We start from the raw sequence: 21,356 nt of genomic DNA, 5'->3' as shown, positions 1-21,356 counted from the left end.
ATAGCAAGTTGGCAGAAGTGTGGGAAACAATTGGTTACATCTAAAATAAAATCATAATACACTTCCGAGGCCTAGGCTTAGTTAACAAGACACTCCTATCTCAAAGGTTAGTTCACCCAAAGTCTTTCTCCCACTGGTTAATGGCCAAGCTGGCCATGACTCCTCATAAGACAAGCACGGTGGATTCTTGTCCTTGAAGTGAAGGACACAGGATGTCTCTCGACATTCTCCTGATATACCAGATAAATTGTTTGATCTTAGTCATAAACAGGACTGTGTTCTGTCCTGTAGATGTTTTAATCTTTTGTTGACTTTGCAATTTTGATTAGCTGGTGGCTCTGTATGCAATTAGACTTATATGGTAAGACACACAATACATAACAGTCAGCCAGGGAAAGATAAGCATCTCCTATCCCCTGCCCAAAGAGAACCTCTTTATCAGTTTTAAGGAAATCTGTCTTAATTTACCTACCATAAGAACGTAAGTTTTCAGTATAGATAAAGAACTCCTTGTATATCATCCATACATATACCTTGCAAAGCCAGTGTGCTACAGGTTGTTGGTAGATACCTCACATGCCACCCATTGGTGCACTATTATGTAGACATTGGACACAGGGGATCCCTGTGAACATGTATGCACCCCTTAAGCCCTCTGCCAGTTGGCATCAAGGGATCTCTGGGCCACAGGTGTTATTTACAAATCTTCAAACTTGAGGATGGCCTCCCTTGTTCTGTTAATCTGTTCACTTGCTCTTTCCCTAAATTATTGAATGTTCAGACTCAGCCACCTAGAGAAAACATTGCAGTTCCTTACTTCAGCATCTATCGGCTACTTCCTTTTCTTCCTCTGTTAAAATTAGCAGTGTATAACTTACCTCTGCAACTGACTTTTCCACTATTAAAATTCCTCCTCCCCCAAAAGATATTAATAATGTGGTTGCTATTAAATTCTCTGTTTACTCATAGCCTGTTGCTATAAAGGCTGCATAGTATTAGCAAGCATGAGAATAGTGAATGTTCTGTTAATATTGGGGAAGAAATCTCTTATTTATTCTCAAGTTCCTTTTATAGTGCTCCTACATTAGTATTTAAATAAGGTAATATTTATTCTTTGTTTTACATGAATTGAAAAAGGAACAATAGAAAACACTACAAATAGAGAGGAAATGGTCTTGCCATTCACATTCAAAAATAGGATTAGTAGCTTTTATGTCTCTTGTCTATTATTAGAAAGGACATTCAGAAAACAACTTGGTTTTAGTACATTTAACTCCTTCAATTACATCTTCAGTGCTCCTATCTCCACCTGGAACATTGTGCCCAGCCCCTGCACCAGTCTGGCCAGTTATGTGCTTAACAATGGCTCTTGAACATTATATCCATTCTTTTATGAAGAGGAAATACTGAGTAGGACATCAGGAGTCTCCTTTACTTTTTGAAAACTGCCACGGTAGCTTTAACTGCCACTCTTGGGAGGAACAAAAGGAATGCACTTTAGTATTTCACCCAAAGAAATGGTATCTTTGTTTAAAAACCTCCTTCAGACTTGTATTAGCAAATAGGGTTCCTTATCAAACTTTCAGAACTGTGTGTGCTGTGATATAAAAGATTTCTTTGAAGGCTGCACAAATTAAGAAATGAGTGATTACATAGGTAGAACAAATCTCTAAAATTATTCTAAAGGAATTTTGAGAATGTTTCAACAGTTGCAATGGATAAATTCATGTTGAATCTGTGTCTGCACATACATATTTTTCCAAGTTGAAACATAATTACTCAGATATTATAAGTTTACTTAGTACCTGTGTTGCCTTGTAAAAGATAGTTTCTCCTACTTTCTGTGCCTCTCTAGTTTTCCAGGCCCCTCTAATGTCATTCCCACATTGATTGAGCTATGCTTCTCCCATTTTTATTTGGGGAGGGGGGGAACTTATTTGTGTTCTATACCACAACACTGAGATATTTACTTAGCCAACAATTAAGTGTCATTATTGCCCCAAATATATTTAGCCATAGATACTACTATAACAGGTCACTGGTGCCTGGGGTTCATGTGTACATACTTGTGCACCTGTTATAGCCTGTGGCCTCTTTAAAACAGACTGCTGTTGTCATGGGGCACATGAGTAGGAGCATGCATGTGACCTGCAGGAAACCAGAATAAGGTTTCCTGCCTTCTATGTAGGAGACCCCCTGTGTCAAGGAAGAACTTGGGAGAGGCTCTCTATAGAAGCCAGGAATGGCTGCCTAGAGGAAGAGGATTTGTCCTCCAAAGTTGTGGAAATCAGGAATGTCTCAGTTGTGAATTTTTGTATTATTTTGAGCCTTTTGCATTTTCTGTTATTTTACAGAAAAAGGACTCGAAACTTGACTCAAAAGTTTGAGCTTTAGTTGAATTAGCCTGGCTGGTGAATCTGCCCACTGGCTTACAATTGTATATCTGTAACATAGTTATTTATTGATTGCATTCATAATTCAGTATATAAATCAGCAAAAGATTAGTTAATATGTCAACTGAAAGCCCATTCCTTCTTAGTGATGCCATAACATTACTTTATGATAACATGAAGAACAGCTTGATATAGCGACATATGCAGGTGAAAACAGTAAGAAAGCATTGGGAATTTAAAATTGGCATTAAAATCAAACCAGAAAAGCGAGAGAGGTGTTGCATGCCTTAATTATAGACCTGCATTTGTTCTACCAAGCCTTAATTACAAGGGAGAAGCTCATTCCCTACCTAGGGAAAGCCTGCATAGAAGAACAGACAAGAAACATTAGGCCAGATCTATATGCAGAGGAGACCCTCTGTGTGAGCATCTCTGTGCTCGTGTAGATTGGCAATCTTCCAATCTCTCCATTAACATCTCCTCTTCCTCAGGAACCCTTCAAGGGCTTTCCACAGGATCCATGAAAGCGGGAGGAATGTGGACTGACACTAGGGAGTAAGAGGCATCTGTGGGGAACACACATCATTCTCCCACTGGTCCCATGAAGACTTCCCGGGAAGAGTAGTAGGCCCTAAGGCTTTAACACCTATTTTGCGGGACTAATCTGCAGTGCAGGAACCGGCCCCTCTCCCAAGACTGTTTCATGGAAGCAGTAGGGGGCTCAGGAGTACAAAGCCATTGTAGAGACATAGGGTTTCTGTGTGGATGGTTCTGGTCTCCTAGCAATCCCCTGAGATCAGTGGATCTTGTGGGTGAGCACTGCATCTCATTTTGCAGATGCCAAATCATACAGTCCTGCAATGGCGTTATGGGATGAAACTCCATGAGGAATTCCTTGTTCTTTCCTCTGCCCCTTTCCAAGCTTCTTCTCGCTGGAATTCCCTAGTCTGTTTCAGAAGGCATTTGGGGGTGGATCATCATATAATTGATTAGGTTTCCTGCTCATAAGTCACATGGTTCCCCCAAGATCCATCCGGACCTCCAGTGAAGGAGCTGGTGAATAGGGTCATCATGTGATGCTTTTCTGCTGCTAAAGTATGTCTCTGGGGCCTCTGCTCCCTCTGTCTACATGGAATCAGGAACTTCTCTAGAATTTCTAGGAAGGGTGCAGAGGGCAGCAGATTATACCATGTGTACAAAAATTCAATAAAGATAACTGACTGAATTTCTTCATATTAACGTTGTGCGGAATTTCTGCAGGATTGGTATGCAAATAATGTAAAAAAGTGTCTGCTCTAGGCCCCTACCCCCCGCCTTCCTGAACACACAAATCCACTAGCCCTTGGAGGGCTGTTGTAGGGTAGGAGAAGGAGGGAATGATACAGCAAAAGTTGCACATCCCATCCTGTATGTGCCTCACAGCTAGGAGCTAGTGCTTCCTCCTCTACTCTTTCTGCTTCCCCCCAAATGTTTCTCCAGTTCCACAGTTGCCTCTGGATTGCCTCTCTATCACTGCCTGCCCAATCACACATCAAAGACACACCTGAACCTGCCCCGAGCTTTGATGGATCTCCCCCTAGACATGGACAAAAATGTCAGGAATGAAGGTGTTAAACTAATGATTCTAAGGCAAGAAGAAGTGAGAGCAGCAGAATAAAGACTTCAAAAAAAAACCCAGACTTCAACAAACTCAAAGACTTCATAGATATGATCCTATGGGAATGATAGCTAAGGGAAAAGTAGCTCAGGAGAGCTGAAAGTTTCTAAAAGAGACAATGTTAAAACCACAACAGCTTTTATCAAGAGGAAGGGGATCAATTGTTCTCCACATCTACCAATGGTAAGACATGAGGTAATCAGCTCAGTTTGCAGCCAGGGAGATTTAGGTTGCATATTTGGTGTTAAACTTTTCTATTTGGATAGGTAAGCACTGGAACAGGTTACCTAGGAAGGTTGTGGAAATCCCTTCCTTGGAGATTTTCAAGAAAAGGTTAGACAGACACCTGTAAGGATGGACTAGGTGTACTTAATCCTGCCTCAGCGCAGGGGAATGGACTAGCTGATCTCTTGACATCCTTTCTACCCCTACATTTCTATGACACTGTTTCTATTAAACTACCAGCTGTGGGTGACACCCAGATTTGGGATGGAGATATATTTATTTTTACAGTTGGCTTTTTTGCCCAATTTTTCTTACTGGGCCAGAGCCTCAGTTGTAAACTGCCCCTGCAGCTCACTGCAAAAAGGCTCCTTTCTATGAATAGACAATTTCACCTAGTTGAAGGTGTTACCGAAATATCGAGTCTGCCTAGCTGAGAGCCAATAACAGACTGACAGGGATAAGGAAAAGATGCTTTACTCTGCAGAAAAAAGGAGAGCCTTGTGCTTTAGTACAAAGACCCTATTCCATACAAATTTCACAATCCTTTTATACACTTTTAGACAAAGACCCTTGCGTGTTAACACTTGATTGGTAGGTGTCAAATCCCACGGTTCTGTTATCTGTTCAGTAAAAACTGGTTTGAAGCAAGTTTTCTCTGCTTTGAGGCAGAAGAAAAGAGAGAATTCAAAAGTTAGGTTACTGTATATGTGAGGCTTCTGCTTCCCCCTACTTGTAAGCTATTAAGAGGGGCTACCAGTAACTTTTACAAAGGTCTTCTAATTTGAAAATAGTCTCTGTAAAATGAACCATTTATTATTCAAGATTCTCATGCTTTTTCAGAATAACTGCTTCCTTAGAATTATTATTCATATTAGTTGGTAGTAGTAGTTGTATATATTGAGAAAGGAGTCAGGCCTGGTCTACACTACACGTTTAAACCGAATTTAGCAGCGTTAAATAGATTTAACCCTGCACCCGTCCACACAATGAGGCCCTTTATATCGATATAAAGGGCTCTTTAAACAGGTTTCTGTACTCCTCCCCAACAAGAGGAGTAGCACTGTAATCGGTATTGCCATGTCGGATTAGGGTTAGTGTGGCCGCAATTCGACGGTATTGGCCTCTGGGCGGTCTCCCACAGTGCACCATTGTGACCATTCTGGAAAGCAATCTGAACTCGGATGCACTGGCCAGGTAGACAGGAAAAGCCCTGTGAATTTTGAATTTCATTTCCTGCTTGCCCAGCGTGGAGCACTGATCAGCATGGGTGGCGATGCAGTCCCAAATCCAAAAAGAGCTCCAGTATGGACTGTACAGGAGATACTGGATCTGATCGCTGTATGGGGAGACAAATCTGTTCTGTCAGAGCTCCGTTCCAGACGATGAAATGACAAAGCATTTGAAAAAATCTCCAGGCTATGATAGACAGAGGCCACAGAAGGGACTCAACACAGTGCTGTGTGACAACCATAATGGAAAGCCAAAGAATCAAATGGACGCTCATGGAGGGAGGGAGGGAGGGGGGACTGAGGACTCGAGCTATCCCACAGTTCCTGCAGTCTCCAAAAAGCATTTGCATTCTTGGCTGAGCTCCTAATGCCTGAAGGGTCAAAAACATAGGCTCATAGACTCATAGACTCTAGGACTGGAAGGGACCTCGAGAGGTCATCGAGTCCAGTCCCCTGCCCTCATGGCAGGACCAAATACTGTCAAGACCATCCCTGATAGACATTTATCTAACCTACTCTTAAATATCTCCAGAGATGGAGATTCCACAACTTCCCTAGGCAATCTATTCCAGTGTTTAACTACCCTGACAGTTAGGAACTTTTTCCTAATGTCCAACCTAAATCTCCCTTACTGCAGTTTAAGCCCATTGCTTCTTGTTCTGTCATTGGAGGCTAAGGTGAACAAGTTTTCTCCCTCCTCCTGATGACACCCTTTTAGATACCTGAAAACTGCTATCATGTCCCCTCTCAGTCTTCTCTTTTCCAAACTAAACAAACCCAATTCCTTCAGCCTTCCTTCATAGGTCATGTTCTCAAGACCTTTAATCATTCTTGTTGCTCTTCTCTGGACCCTCTCCAATTTCTCCACATCTTTCTTGAAATGCGGTGCCCAGAACTGGACACAATACTCCAGTTGAGGCCTAACCAGCGCAGAGTAAAGCGGAAGAATGACTTCTCGTGTCTTGTTTACAACACACCTGTTAATGCATCCCAGAATCATGTTTGCTTTTTTTGCAACAGTATCACACTGTTCACTCATATTAAGCTTGTGGTCCACTATGACCCCTAGATCTCTTTCTGCCATACTCCTTCCTAGACAGTCTCTTCCCATTCTGTATGTGTGAAACTGATTGTTCCTTCCTAAGTGGAGCACTTTGCATTTATCTTTATTGAACTTCATCCTGTTTACCTCAGACCATTTCTCCAACTTGTCCAGATCATTTTGAATTTTGACCCTGTCCTCCAAAGCAGTTGCAATCCCACCCAGTTTGGTATCGTCCGCAAACTTAATAAGCGTACTTTCTATGCCAACATCTAAATCGTTGATGAAGATATTGAACAGAACTGGTCCCAAAACAGACCCCTGCGGAACCCCACTTGTTATACCTTTCCAGCAGGATTGGGAGCCATTAACAACTACTCTCTGAGTACGGTTATCCAGCCAGTTATGCACCCATCTTATAGTAGCCTCATCTAAATTGTACTTTCCTAGCTTATCTATAAGAATATCATGTGAGACTGTATCAAATGCCTTACTAAAGTCTAGGTATATCACATCCACCGCTTCTCCCTTATCCACAAGGCTCGTTATCCTATCAAAGAACGCTATCAGATTAGTTTGACACGATTTGTTCTTTACAAATCCATGCTGGCTATTCCCTATCACCTTACCACCTTCCAAGTGTTTGCAGATGATTTCTTTGATTACCTCCTCCATTATCTTCCCTGGCACAGAAGTTAAACTAACTGGTCTGTAGTTTCCTGGGTTGTTTTTATTTCCCTTTTTATGGATGGGCACTATATTTGCCCCCTTCCAGTCTTCTGGAATCTCCCCCATCTCCCAAGATTTCCCAAAGATAATAGCTAGAGGCTCAGATACCTCTTCCATTAACTCCTTGAGTATTCTAGGATGCATTTCATCAGGCCCTGGTGACTTGCAGGCATCTAACTTTTCTAAGTGATTTTTTACTTGCTCTTTCCTTATTTTCTCTTCTAAACCTACGCTCTTCCCGTAAGCATTCATTATACTAGACATTCCTTCAGACTTCTCAGTGAAGACCGAAACAAAGAAGTCTTTAAGCATCTCTGCCATTTCCAAGTCTCCCGTTACTGTTACCCCCTCCTCATTGAGCAGTGGGCCTACCCTGTCCTTAGTCTTCCTCTTGCTTCTAATGTATTGATAAAAAGTCTTCTTGTTTCCCTTTATTCCCATAGCTAGTTTGAGTTCATTTTGTGCCTTTGCTTTTCTAATCTTGCCTCTGCATTCCTGTGTTATTTGCCTATATTCATCCTTCGTGATCTGACCTAGTTTCCATTTTTTATATGACGCTTTTTTATTTTGTAGGTCACGCAAGATCTCAAGGGTAAGCCAAGGTGGTCTTTTGCCACATTTTCTATCTTTCCTAACCATCGGAATAACTTGCTTTTGGGCTCTTAATAGCGTCCCTTTGAAAAACTGCCAACTTTCCTCAGTTGTTTTTCCCCTCAGTCTTAATTCCCATGGGACCTTGCCTATCAGCTCTCTGAGCTTACCAAAATCCGCCTTCCTGAAATCCATTGTCTCTATTCTGCTGTTCTCCCTTATACCTTTCCTTAGAATTGCAAATTCTATGATTTCATGATCACTTTCACCCAAGCTTCCTTCTACTTTCAAATTCTCAACAAGTTCCTCCCTATTGGTTAAAATCAAGTCTAGAACAGCTTCTCCCCTAGTAGCTTTTTCAACTTTCTGAAATAAAAAGTTGTCTGCAATGCAGTCCAGGAACTTATTGGATAGTCTGTGCCCCGCGGTGTTATTTTCCCAACATATATCTGGATAGTTGAAGTCTCCCATCACCACCAAATCTTGGGCTTTGGATGATTTTGTTAGTTGTTTGAAAAAAGCCTCATCCACCTCTTCCGCCTGATTAGGTGGCCTGTAGTAGACTCCCAGCACGACATCACCTGTGTTTTTTACCCCTTTTAGCCTAACCCAGAGACTCTCCACCCTTCCGTCTCCTATGTCCATCTCCACCTCAGTCCAAGTGCGTACATTTTTAATATATAAGGCAACACCTCCTCCCTTTTTCCCCTGTCTATCCTTCCTGAGCAAACTATACCCATCCACACCAACATTCCAGTCGTGTGTATTATCCCACCAAGTTTCAGTAATGCCAATAATGTCATAGTTGTATTTATTTATTAGCACTTCCAGTTCTTCCTGCTTATTACCCATACTTCTTGCATTTGTATAAAGGCATCTAAGATACTGGTTTGATCTTGCCTCCCAGCTTTGCCCTGACCCTCCTTCCTCTCTGCCATTATAGCCCGTGCTCCCTCCTGTTTCCAACCCATCTCCCAGGTCTTGTTCCCCACTTACCTGTGGGCTTTGCTCACCTGTCCCCGTCGAACCTAGTTCATTGTCACTAGTAGTTCAGGGAATATGTCGTCAATTTCCCCCCTCAAAGAAAAGGTAAAAAAATTGTTTCTCGCCACTTTTCAGTGTCACCATATGTCTACTGGATGCTGCTGGTAGACGGGGTGCTGCAGCGCTAAACAGAAACATTCCCTCCCCTCCCTCCCCCGGTGGCAGATGGTACAGTACATAATGACTGATAGCTGTCCTCGTCATCATCCTGTGAGTGCTCCTGGCTGGCCTCGGTGAGGTCGGCCAGGGGCGCCTGGATAAAAATGGGAATGACTCCCTGTCATTCCTGGCAGACGGTACAAAAATGCTGGGTAACCGTCCTCATCATAGTAGCTGGGTAACCGTCCTCATCATAGCAGCTGGAGCCTGAGCTCCATCAGCCCCTCCTCCCTTTTGTGTCTAAAGAAAAGATTCTGTACTCCCTGGACTATCATAGCAGTGGGAGGCTGCGTTCCTCTCCCCCCCCTTTAATGTCCTGCCTGAACTATCATAGCAGCTGGAGGCTGCCTCCCCCTCACTTTATCTCACTAAAAAGTCAGTGTTTCTTATTCCTGCATTCTTTAGTACTTCATCACAGAAATGGGGGGACACTGCTACGGTAGCCCAGGAGGGGTGTGGGAGGAGGGAAGGAACGGGTGGGGTTGTTGCAGGGGCACCCCCTAGAATGGCATGCAGCTCATCATTTCTGCAGGATCTCTGAGGCTCTGACCCGGAGTGACTGTGCTCTCTGGCTCTCTAGTAGACTTGCCCCATATTCCAGGCAGGACTGACTCTATTTTTAGACAAAACATAAAGAAGGGAATGACCCGGGGAGTCATTCCCATTTTTGTCCATGCGCCCCCGGCCGACCTCAGCGAGGCCACCCAGGAGCACCCATGACAGCAGCAGACAGTACAAAATGAATGATAACTGTTATCGCCAATATCCAATTGCAAATGGTACGAAATGATTGAAAACAGTCATCTCATTGCTAATTTACAATGGCAGACAGTGCAATAGGGATGGTAACCATCTCTGCTACCTTGCAAAGGCAAATGAATGCTGCTGTGTAGTGCTGCAGTACTGCCCTGTCAGTAGCATCTAGTACACATACGGTGACAGTGACAAAAGGCAAAACAGGCTCCATGGTTGCCATGCTGTGGTGTCTGCCAGGGCAATCCAGGAAAAAGGGCACAAAATGATTGTCTGCCGTTGCTTTCACGGAGGAAGGATTGAGTGACGACATTTACTCAGAATCACCGGCGACACTGTTTTTGCCCCATCATGCATTGGGATCTCAATCCAGAATTCCAGTGGGCGGGGGAGACTGCAGGAACTATGGGATAGCTACAGGATAGCTACCCACAGTGCAACGCTCCAGAAATCGACGCTAGCCTTGGTACATGGACACACACCACCAAATTAATGTGCTTAGTGTGGCCGCGTGCACTCGACTTTATACAATCTGTTTTACAAAACCAGTTTATGTAAAATCGGAATAATCCCGTAGTGTAGACATACCCTCAGTCAAGTTGAGGGGAAGTAAACTTGCAGCAACAAGGTAGATGGCAGAATCAAAGGAGGAGAGAACAAATTAACAGTAGAGGAAGTCAAAATGACCTTTCCCTTAGAGGGTTTTTTCTGGAGACATTCAGTGCCGCAGGAGTGGAGGAAGCACATACAGGGAATGATTCAGGGTTTAGTACTGGTGGTTCAGACTGAGCACTGGGAAAGGTGATCAAGAGAGTCTATCCAGAGACAATATTGGTGTAAAGTAGGAAACGACTGTCTGACTGTCTCCACCTGAAATAAAAACCCCTGTATGTATTGCATTCTAATCTGAATATTGAGATACTGAATGTTCAAAGTGGTACATTTCCTTTATAAAAACAATCATAATGGCAAAAACAACTGCATTCTGACAGAGCCGTAATGTGACATATAACAACTTGATAACTCATGCAGATGTTACACAATACTGAGTTAAGTATGGTCTAACCTCTCTGTTTTCCACAGCATGTTTAGTTTAAATGTTTCGCTACGGTGAAGTGCATTTAGAGAGAAAAATTATATAAGGAATTATAGTATAATTGGGAATAAAAGTATTCTGATTCAAAACTGAGGCATATTATGGAGGGACTATCTATCATCATAAACTCAGGAGATAGGTTTTAGCAAGTGGCTTGTGTTAGTATTCAGGTGCTTGTTTTTATATTTTTTCTTGTTTCTGCTATGTTATCCCCTTGGCACTCATTAAGCCTTGTCTTCCTGCAGCAGACTATCCACTCAGGCATGAATAATCTAAGGGGATGTTGATATAAATATGCGGTGTCTATTACAAGAAGTATGAAATTAATATATAATTTAAAAAAAACAAAGGGTATGTGTTTCTCTTGTATAGTGTTTATTAGACTCTAACTCTAAACCGTCTTAGAGTTCAGTGAAAATAGATAACTCACTGGGTGGGTAATGGGCTATTGAATATTTCAGCTCTACCTCACTGTCCTTGAGAGGGAGGCAATTATAAATGTAAGGGGTTTGATTCTCCACTGCCTTGAATTTTATTTAAACATATACACTTATGCAAAGTGGATGTCAAATGCTACTATGTGTGTACATGAGGGGCAAATTCTGAATTGATACAGTTTTACAAGCCTGTAAGGATTGGCATGCGATCTGTGTATGCAAGGCATGCATAGCATGCCCCAGGACTGGCTGTGCCCACAGGACAATTCTGTCCAGCCCCTGAACACACATGGAAGACGCCATGTAATAGAACAAAATGGCATCCTCTGCACAGCAAGACATTGCATGCACTATACATGTGAGGTCATGCCACATGAGGGAATGCCATTTTGCATACAAGTGTAAAATTGCATGCATGACTAAAAATGTCACAGCAAGTCACTGGCTGTTAGACCCCTCAGTTCAGTAAAACATCTAAGCATGTGCCCATTCTATTCAGCAGCATACTTAGGAACACATATAATCATAGAAGATTAGGGTTGGAAGAGACCTCAGGAGGTCATCTAGCCCAACCCCCTGCTCAAAGCAGGACCAGCCCCAGCTAAATCATCCCAACTAGTGCTTTATCAAGCTGGCTAAGGATGGAGATTCCACTGCCTCCCAAGGTAATCCATTCCATTACTTCACTACCCTCCTAGTGAAGTATTTTTTCCTAATATCCAACCTACACTTCCCCTGCTGCAACTTGAGAACATTGCTTCTTGTTCTGTCATCTGCCACCACTTAGAACAGTCTAGCTCCATCCTCTTTGGAACCCCCCTTCAGGTAGTTGAAGGCTGTTATCAAATCCCCCCTCACACTTCTCTTCTGCATACTAAATAAGCCCAGTTCCCTCAGCCTCTCCTCATAAGTTATGAGCCCCAGTCCCCTAATCATTTTCATTGCCCTCCACTGGACTCTCTCCAATTTGTCCACAACCTTTCCGTAGTGGGGGGCCCAAAACTGGATGCAATACTCCAGATGTGGCCTCACCGGTGCCGAAGAGAGGAGAATAATCACTTCCCTTGATCTACTGGCAATACTCCTACTAATGCAGCCCAATATGCTTTAGCTTTCACTGTTGACTCATATTCAGCTTCTCGTCCACTGTAATATCCAGGTCCTTTTCTGCAGAACTGCTGCTTAGCCAGTTGGTCCCTAGCCTGTAGCAGTGCATGGGATTCTTCTATCCTAAGTGCAGGACTCTGCACTTGTCCTTGTTGAATCTCATCTTTTGGCCCAATCTTCTAATTTCTCTAGGTCACGCTGGACCCTATCCCTACCCTCCAGTGTATCTACCTCTCCCCCCAGCTTAGTGTCATCTGCGAACTTGCTGAGGGTGCATTCATCCCATCATCCAGATCATTAATGAAAATGTTGAACAAAACCGGACCCTGGGGCACTCTGGTTGATACTGGCTGCCAACTAGACATTGAGCCTTTGATCACTGCCCATTGAGCCTGATGATCTTCCCAGCTTTCTATCCACCTTATAGTCCATTTATCCAATCCATACTTTTTTAACTTGCTGGCAAGAATACTGTGGGACAGAGTATAAAAACTTTTGCTATAGTCAAGATATATCACATCCATAGCTTTCCCCGTATCTACAGAGCCAATTATCTCATCATAGAAGGAAATCAGGTTGGTCAGGCATGACTTGCCCTTGGTGAATCCATGTTGACTGTTCCTCTCCTCCAAATGCTTCAAAATGGATTCCTTGAGGACCTGCTCCATGATTTTTCCAGGGACTCAGGTAAGGCTGACCAGTCTGTAGTTCTCCAGATTCTCCTTCTTCCCTTTTTTAAAAATGGGCATTAAGTCCCATTGACTGATTGTTGCTGCTTAGGTATTTTTCTGAATCAGAATCTAAATGACTACATGAGGTGCAAGACAATGAAGAATCAGACACAAATCATAGATTTGTGGTTTTAAATAAATGTCTGGGAGTCAGACTCTCTGCTCACACTTGTTTAAATCAGGAGTAACTCCACTGACATCAGTGGAGTTATTACACTAGTGTTAGAGGATAGCCCTGAGAAGCTTTGGTTCTGTTGCTGGATCTTCCACAGACTTCCTGTTTGACCTTGACCAAAGCACAGAGGGCCTGATTCTGCTTTCATTTACAATGGTGTAAATAGGAATTACTGCATTGGGATTACTTGTCTATACGGATAGTAGTGCATGACAAGCTGGGTGTAAATGTACAGTGCAGTAGCCTGCTGCGTGAATCCTTCTACTATGCACTAAAAGTTCTGTAGTGTATTTTGATCTATGGCAGTTTGAAATGGGAGTAGATCAAAGCACACTAGGGAACTTCTAGTGCATAGTAGCAGTCTTCACACAGACAGTAGTGTGTCAGGCAAGTGCACTGTGGAATTACCCCACACTTATTGCACACCATCTGTACAGACAAACCCAAAGGCTTCCACCATTTTGTGCTTCAGTTTCTTCATCTATAAAATGGAGTTTCTAATACCTAATGCCTCTCTCACAGTGGTATTGTGAGGATAAATACATTTGTAGAGTTGTTCAGAGTCCTCAGATGGAAGGCATTCTAAGTACAAGTTATTATCTAGGAGGAACTTGGCAATCAAGACATCTACAATTCACCTGACAATACTTTGGCATGTCAAATGTGCAATTAATTCAGGACTCATGGAAAGTGAAATGCAAAGAAAAATACCACAGGCTTTTAATGTTTCTGAACAGAGATGATAATTTACACTCTAGCAAGAAAAGGAGCTCCAAAAAATAACCCCCCACCTCAGAAACTGCAATTGCCTGCAATCAAGCTTAAAAGGCAGAAAAAACAGATTAGACCTGACCATTGAAACATCTTAAAGAATAGTATATACATAAATTTAATGAAAATCAATCAGTCAGTCTTTAGATGTTCAAAAGCCTATCTAATCACTAGAAAACAATACCAAAAATAAATGCCTATTTCAGAAAAGAAGACCAGATGACTAGGGAAATAGAAGACCATGTTAATGATCAGAATCAACCTTTGGACTAACTGGCTAGACAAAATTTGTTCATAAACCATACTATTTTCTGGAATTTGGGGACAAACAGACTTCAGATATGTGAGTGATACAGAAAGTGGAATGAACATCTCTTTGCTTTCATTGTCAGCCCTTTGACAGAAATGTAACAGATTTTGGATAGCTTGTTAGTTCAAAAGAAAAACTGAAGCTGTAGTAGGGCTCAATGGTGCAGCCATTTTTTTATAATTGTCTGACACCATTATGACATAAAGACATAACCGAGGAAAACATGGTGGGTTTATGACTGTTTATGAAGTTTCATAATAACGTAAGAATTCTTCATCTAATTAAAAAACTAACATGGCATGAACAGTACTGCTTTTTATGATTTCACAGCTTCATTGAAGGCTGGACAAAATATTAGTAAAAATTTGTCTCCGTTGAAATAAACCTCCTTTCATGTTTGCAAAATGTGCCAAAACTGCAGGCAATTTTTCAATAATTCTAAATTATTTGAAAATACATGTAAAACATATTTCTATGAAGAGGGGATGAGTAAGTGACAGTCTGTACTCTTATGTTCACCCCATGAAACTGATAAATTTTGTACCAAGTATGCCTTGTGAGGTGGTATTTGAAAACTCATTACCTGCTGAATATTATTGTACTGGTAAAATATGTGTGGCAGCTTTATATGTAAAGTTATAACATTCTACTTTATAAGGCATGTTTCAAGTCTGAGGAAACAGCTTAAGACCAATTCCCCAGCGACAAAAGGCTAGCCAGCACCTCAGCCATATGTCAACAAAATCAAAAGGACTATCACCTGGTTAAGTGGCCATTCCTTGGTAGGAAGAAGGGTATGAGTGAGAATTTTACATATTGGCAACAGAACAGCTTGGAGTCCCCGTGTAAACAGACTGGCTATCACCAAAACCCCAGCTGGAGATGATTCTCAAAGAGAAGGAAAAGATATAAAAATGAGAAACAGAGGCTCCAAATCACCTCTCTCCTTCCTTTCTCTTTGTTCACAGCATCAGAGACACATGAAGGAACACTAACCTGGGGGAGGGAGCCTGACTGAAGGAGTTCATCCAGTAAAAGCATGTGAGACAAACCTTTGCTTTGAATTTATTTAGCTTGTTAATTTAGGTATTAGTTTGCATCTTACCTTTTATTTCTTTGTAACCAATTCTGACTTTTATGCCTCACTACTTGTAATCAATTAAATCTTTCTTTCTGTAGTTAATATACTTGTTTTATCACTTTATCTAAGCTGGTGTGTTTGGACTGAAGTGTTTGGGAAACTTCATTTGAGATAACGGGTTTGTTCATATCATTTTCTATTACTGAAATTATGGACTTTCTATGAGCTTGTATAGTCCAGGAGGATACTGAGCAGTGCAAGACTCATATTTCTGGGGACAAATCTGGGACTGGGAATTTGGTGGTGTCATTCTGCAGTGTAATTCAAGGGTGGCAGGCTAGTTGGCTGAAGCACTCTTGCAATGTAGGTGGGAGATAATTTACATGCTGGAGGCTGTGTGTGAGCCGGCCAGGAGTATTTGCTCTTACAGCAAAGCAGTGTAAAAGGCACCCCAGGGTGGACAACTGAGGAGACACAGCCAGGAGCAGCTCCAGGCCCCAGCACACCAAGCGCGTGCTTGGGGTGGCATACTGCGGGAGGCGTTCTGCCAGTCACCAGGAGCACCGCAGATGGCTCCGGTGGACCTCCCACAGGCGTGCCTGTAGAGGGTCCGCTGGTCCCGTGGCTTCAGTGAAGCTGCAGGACCAGTGGACCCTCCGCAGGCATGCCTGAGGAAGGTCCACCGAAGCCGCGGGACCAGCGGACCCTCTGCAGGCAAGCCTGCAGGAGGTCCACCAGAGCCATCTGCCAGTGGACCCTCCGCAGGCATGCCTGTGGGAGGTCCATCAAAGCTGCAGGACCAGTGGACCCTCCACAGGCAAGCCTGTGGGAGGTCCACCGGAGCCGCGGGACTGGCGACTGGCAGAGTGCCCCCTGCGGCATGCCGCCGTGCTTGGGGTGGTGAAATGTCTAGAGCCGCCCCTGGACACCGCTGTTCAACAGTCCATATTGTACCCTGAATAATATCACAGATTGTTTTGGGGGTTTTTTTACAATAGTTTTTGAGTTACTGTCTCTGATTTTGAACTGGACTGGCTGATTTTAGTTGATCACCGAAGTCACGTGGTATTGGTTCCAGTTCCCTGAATGAATGAGCAATTTGGTCAAAAGGGTTAGCAACAGCCAGTTTGACTCAGAGGAAGTAGATTCATTTTATGTACACTCTCTGAAACATTCAGAAATAATGGATAGTGGTCAGGAGTGGCTCTGTGTTGCACCTGGTATAGTGTTTGAGGGCGAAAAAGGAGAAGGAAAAGACTTTTTATTCTGAGTTAGAGACTTGTGTGTCTCAAAGTTGAGCAACTGAGTACTAAAGTATAAAAGTAAAGTTGTAGGCATCTATCTGTTGAACAGGAACTGATGAAAAATAAGGAATTGTTCCTTATGTGCATGATACAATGAAATATATGGTTGGTGATTTCCTATGCTTTCCATTTTATCACTTTGCTAAAATTGCTTTAATAGAATGGTTGAAATAATGGCTGTGGACTGACCCAGGACCTCAAATGTCTCAAAATACCTATCAGTCTACTGACTGACTGACTGACTGGAGATAATTTTGGATCCTTGGATTTTTTGTGCTTCAGATTTCTGGAATGGTGCATAAAGGTTGAACCAACTAAGTGATGCCAGTGACTTTGGAAGGAATATTGTGTATGATTTGCCAAAAGACTCCTAAGGTGCAGTTCTAAGGGGGAGGAACCAGCCAGGCCACCACCTTCAACAACTGAAGGAAAAGAAGAAGCAAGTTTGCTTGCTTCTGGCCATTGGTTTAAAACCATTGTTTGCTGCTGTCATGGCTGCTACTGCAGCTGCTGGTTTCTGGCCTTTGGCCATGTGATGCAACCATGCCTGACAAAAGAGAAAAGAGGCCTTCACTTCCTTGACTCTCCTGGCTGGTCACCAAGGGCTAGGAGTCCAGCAGCAAACAGCATCTAAGATTCAACACCTTTCACAGATTTCAAAGCCAGGAGGGACCATTGTGATCATCTAGGCTGACCTGCTGTATAACACAGGCCATAGAATTTCCCCACAATAATTCCTATTTGAACTAGACCATATCTTTAAAAAAATCAAGATTTTTAAAATTGTCAGTGATGGAGAATCCACCATAAACTTTGGTAAAATGTTCAAATGGTTAATTACCCTCACTGTTAGAATGTTACGCCTTATTTCTAGTGTGAACTTGTCTAGTTTCAACTGCCAACCATTTGATCTTATACTTTTGACTGCTAGATTGAAGAGCCAATTATCAAATATTTGTTCCCCATGTAGATATTCATGGGCTATAATCAAATCACCCTTAACCTTCTTTTTGGTAAGCTAAATAGATTTGAGCTCCTTGAGTTTATCACTGTAAGGAATATTTTCTAATCTTTCAATCATTCCCCCTGGCTCTTCACTGAACCCTCTCCAACTTATCTATATCATTCTGAGGCTACGTCTACACTACAAACTTTGATTGATGCAAATTGCACTGGCATACAGCTGCCAAAGTTGATATATTGCTCATGTGTGGGCATACTTGACTGCTCATGTTTGCACTGTGCATACACACTATGAAAGCTTGTGTCAGTGCAAAGTGTGGTGAACTACAGGTAGGTTGCCCCATGTGTCACACACTGGCATCCAGTTTGATGCCTTTTGGGAACTTTTTGCAATGTGTTGTGGGGTAGAAATGAGTCACGCAGGGATCTCTGGGAGATAGGGTTCAAGTTCCCAGCATGCAACTTTCTCCATCTCATAATACTACCCATATCCCATAATTTTCATCCTTTTTTAAAAAAAAATCCCAAAAATCCACACAGTCCTTTTCAGCGTCTACCATCTCTGACAGAAGCATAGAGTCCACAGAGCCCTGCATACTATTGTCATGAACATTACAAATACTGGACACACAATTCTCTCGTATTTTCAGACTTGCAGGAATTAGTGCAACAAAGGGCGACATGACAATTTTTTGGAAAGTTTACTGAAGGACATAGTGAAAAACTATTCAAGATGGTTGGTGGCATTCACGGAGCAGCTGCAGATAGTGAAGTGCTGCTTCTGAGAAACAAGCCTGAGAAACAAGCACTGACTAGTGAGATCAGATCATAATGCAGATTTGGGATGATGAGCAGCGGCTGCAGAATTTTCGGATGTGAAAAACCATGTTCCTGGATCTGTTTGCTGAACTCACCCCAGCTCTCCAGCTCAAGGGCACCAGAATGAGAGCTGCATTCACAGTGGAGAAGTGAGTGTCCATCACACTCTGGAAGCTTGCAATGCTGCATTACTTGTTGTTGTCCTTTATGACCGAAAATGACACTGGCAATGGTATAACATCTTGTAAGTGTGACTCTGGCTAAAAGTGCTGATTTGCGAGTGCAAATCTTTTTGCATTGAGTGCATATGTAACTTGATATTAAGGAAGGGATTACAGACTATGCTCTCTGAATCTGCTGCTATTTACAGCTCAGCCTCTGTGCCTAAAGATCCATATGGCAATTAATCTCGAACTGAGTAACCCCATCATTGACTGCTGCTTGCCAGCACGATCTAACTGTTGCTGATGACTCCCAGCTGTCAATGTCAGTGTTGCACTGTTTCAAGTTTTGCCTTGGTGTGTCTTTGAAGCACTTCTTCTGGCAGCCGTGTGTGCAATTACCCACTTTCAGCTCACTATACAGCAACTGTTTGGGCGTTCTGGAATCATCCATCCTCACCACATGACCAGTCCAGCATAACTGTTATGTAATGAGCATGGTTTCAATTCCTGTGGTGTGGCTGTATTCCAGAACGCATAATTGGTAACTTAATCTTGCTATAATATGGAATATGGCACGTAGATGTGATAAATGGAACTTATCTAGAAGCTTGATGTGATGCTTGTAGCAGATCCAGGTCTTGCACCTATACAACAAATTGGACAGCACGACTGCTTTATAAACTTGTAGCTTGGTTTGAAGCTTAATATCATCTTGCTGCCAGATTCTGCCTGATAGTCTGCCAAATCATGAACTGGTTTTGTTGATGCAACTTGTCAGCTCCTTGTCTATAGCAGCATCATTTGACAATGGGCTGGTAAGATAGCAGAAGTCTGTAATAGCATCCAACTGTGTGTTGCTGATGGTGACTTGTGATTTTGTATAGGGTTTTCCTGTCTTTTTCAGATTTATTGTCAGCCTGAACCTTTTTGCAGACTCTTTGAATCTGTGTGTAATCAATTATGTCTCTTCATGATGCCCATAGAGCACAGTCACTAGCATACAGCAGCTCATGCACAATTGCCTCAAAGACAGAAGAACATAAGAATGGCCATACCGGGTCAGATCAAAGGTCCATCTGGCCCAGTATCCTGTCTACCGATATTGACCAATGCCAGGTGTCCCAGAGGGAGTGAACCTAATGATCAAGGTAATGATCCTGCCATCCATCTCCACCCTCTGACCTTAGATCATAATCTCTTCAGATTGAATAATTTTCCAGAGGATTGGAAATGTACCCTGATAATGGCACTCAGGTCTCTTGTAGCTACAAGAAGCAATGGGCTTAAACTGCAGCAAGGGAGATTTAGGTTGGACATTAGGAAAAAGTTCCTAACTGTCAGGGTAGTTAAACACTGGAATAAATTGCCTAGGGAGGTTGTGGAATCTCCATCTCTGGAGATATTTAAGAGTAGGTTAGATAAATGTCTGTTAGGGATGGTCTAGACAGTATTTGGTCCTGCCATGAGGGCAGGGGACTGGACTCGATGACCTCTCGAGGTCCCTTCCAGTCCTAGAGTCTATGAGTCTATGAGTCTATGAGCATCATTGAGCACTGCAGTATAGAAGAAATTGAAAAGAATTGGACCAATTACACCCCATTGCTTAATATTATTAGTGATAGGAAATGGGTCAGATAGAAGACCATCTATAATGACTTGTTTGTGCCTTCCATCATGAAGTAGCCTCAGAATGTTGGTGAATTTTTCTGGACAACCAAACTTACGGAATAGTTACCAAAGTCCAGGTCTACTGATGTTGTCAACTGCTTTAGTCAGGTCGATGAAGACAGTATAAAGGACCCATTGCTGTTTTCTGCATTTCTCCTGCATCTGATGAGCTGCAATATAATGTTTGCCATTCCTTGTGTTGGCCTGAAACCACACAGTGACTCTAATAGCATGTGATTATTGATATTGCATAGCAGACAATTTAAGAGTATTCTGGCCAGAATCTATCCAGTAATGTAGAGCAGTGGTTTTCAAACTTTTTTTCTGGCGACCCATTTGAAGAAAATTGTTGATGCTTGTGACCCAGCAGAGCTGGGGATGAGGGGTTTGGGATGGGCTGAGAGCTGTGGCAGAGGGTTGGGGTGTGGGGCTGAGGGCTGCACAGTGGGGCCAGGAATGAGGGGTTCAGGGTGTGGGAGGGGGCTCTGGGCCAGAGTAGGAGATTGGGATGTATGAGAGGGTCAGGGATCTAAGCTGGGGGTGCAGGCTCTGGGGTGGGGCTGGGGATGAGGGATTTGGGGTGCAGGAGGGGGCTCTGGGTTTGTGGGGTGGGGCTCAGGGCTGAGGCAGGGGGTTGGGGCATGGGGTTGGGGCATGGGCTTACTTCAGGTAGTTCCTGGTCAGCGGTGCAGTGGGGGTGCTAAGGCAGGCTTCCTGCCTATCCTGGCACTGTGGACCGTACTGCACCCTGGAAGCAGCCAGCAGCAGGTCCAGGTCCTAGGCAGAGGTGCACAAGCAGTTCTGCGTGGCTCTTGCCCGCAGGCACCACCCCCCAGCTCCCATTGGCTGGGGACCGGCCAATGGGAGTATGGAGCCAGCGCTTGGCGGGGAGGCAGGAGCCAGACTTG

General features: G+C 43.1%; 1 protein-coding gene across 1 annotated transcript in view; it reads left to right on the top strand.

Annotated features, from left to right (window-relative positions):
* The first annotated feature begins 15,429 nt into the window (after positions 1-15,429).
* ACSS3 (acyl-CoA synthetase short chain family member 3) overlaps positions 15,430-21,356 on the top strand; it is a 180,455-nt gene continuing 174,528 nt past the window's right edge. Inside the window, exon 1 of the mRNA XM_030548632.1 lies at positions 15,430-15,490. Within this exon, the coding sequence (XP_030404492.1) occupies positions 15,489-15,490 (2 nt within the window). The 5' untranslated portion in view covers positions 15,430-15,488. The remainder of the gene's footprint in view (positions 15,491-21,356) is intronic.

Source organism: Gopherus evgoodei, chromosome 1 (genome assembly GCF_007399415.2).
Source record: "Gopherus evgoodei ecotype Sinaloan lineage chromosome 1, rGopEvg1_v1.p, whole genome shotgun sequence".
In the NCBI taxonomy this organism is placed as follows: domain Eukaryota; kingdom Metazoa; phylum Chordata; order Testudines; family Testudinidae; genus Gopherus; species Gopherus evgoodei.
Note: the sequence above shows the minus strand (reverse complement) of the source record. Positions and strands in the feature narration are given on the sequence as shown.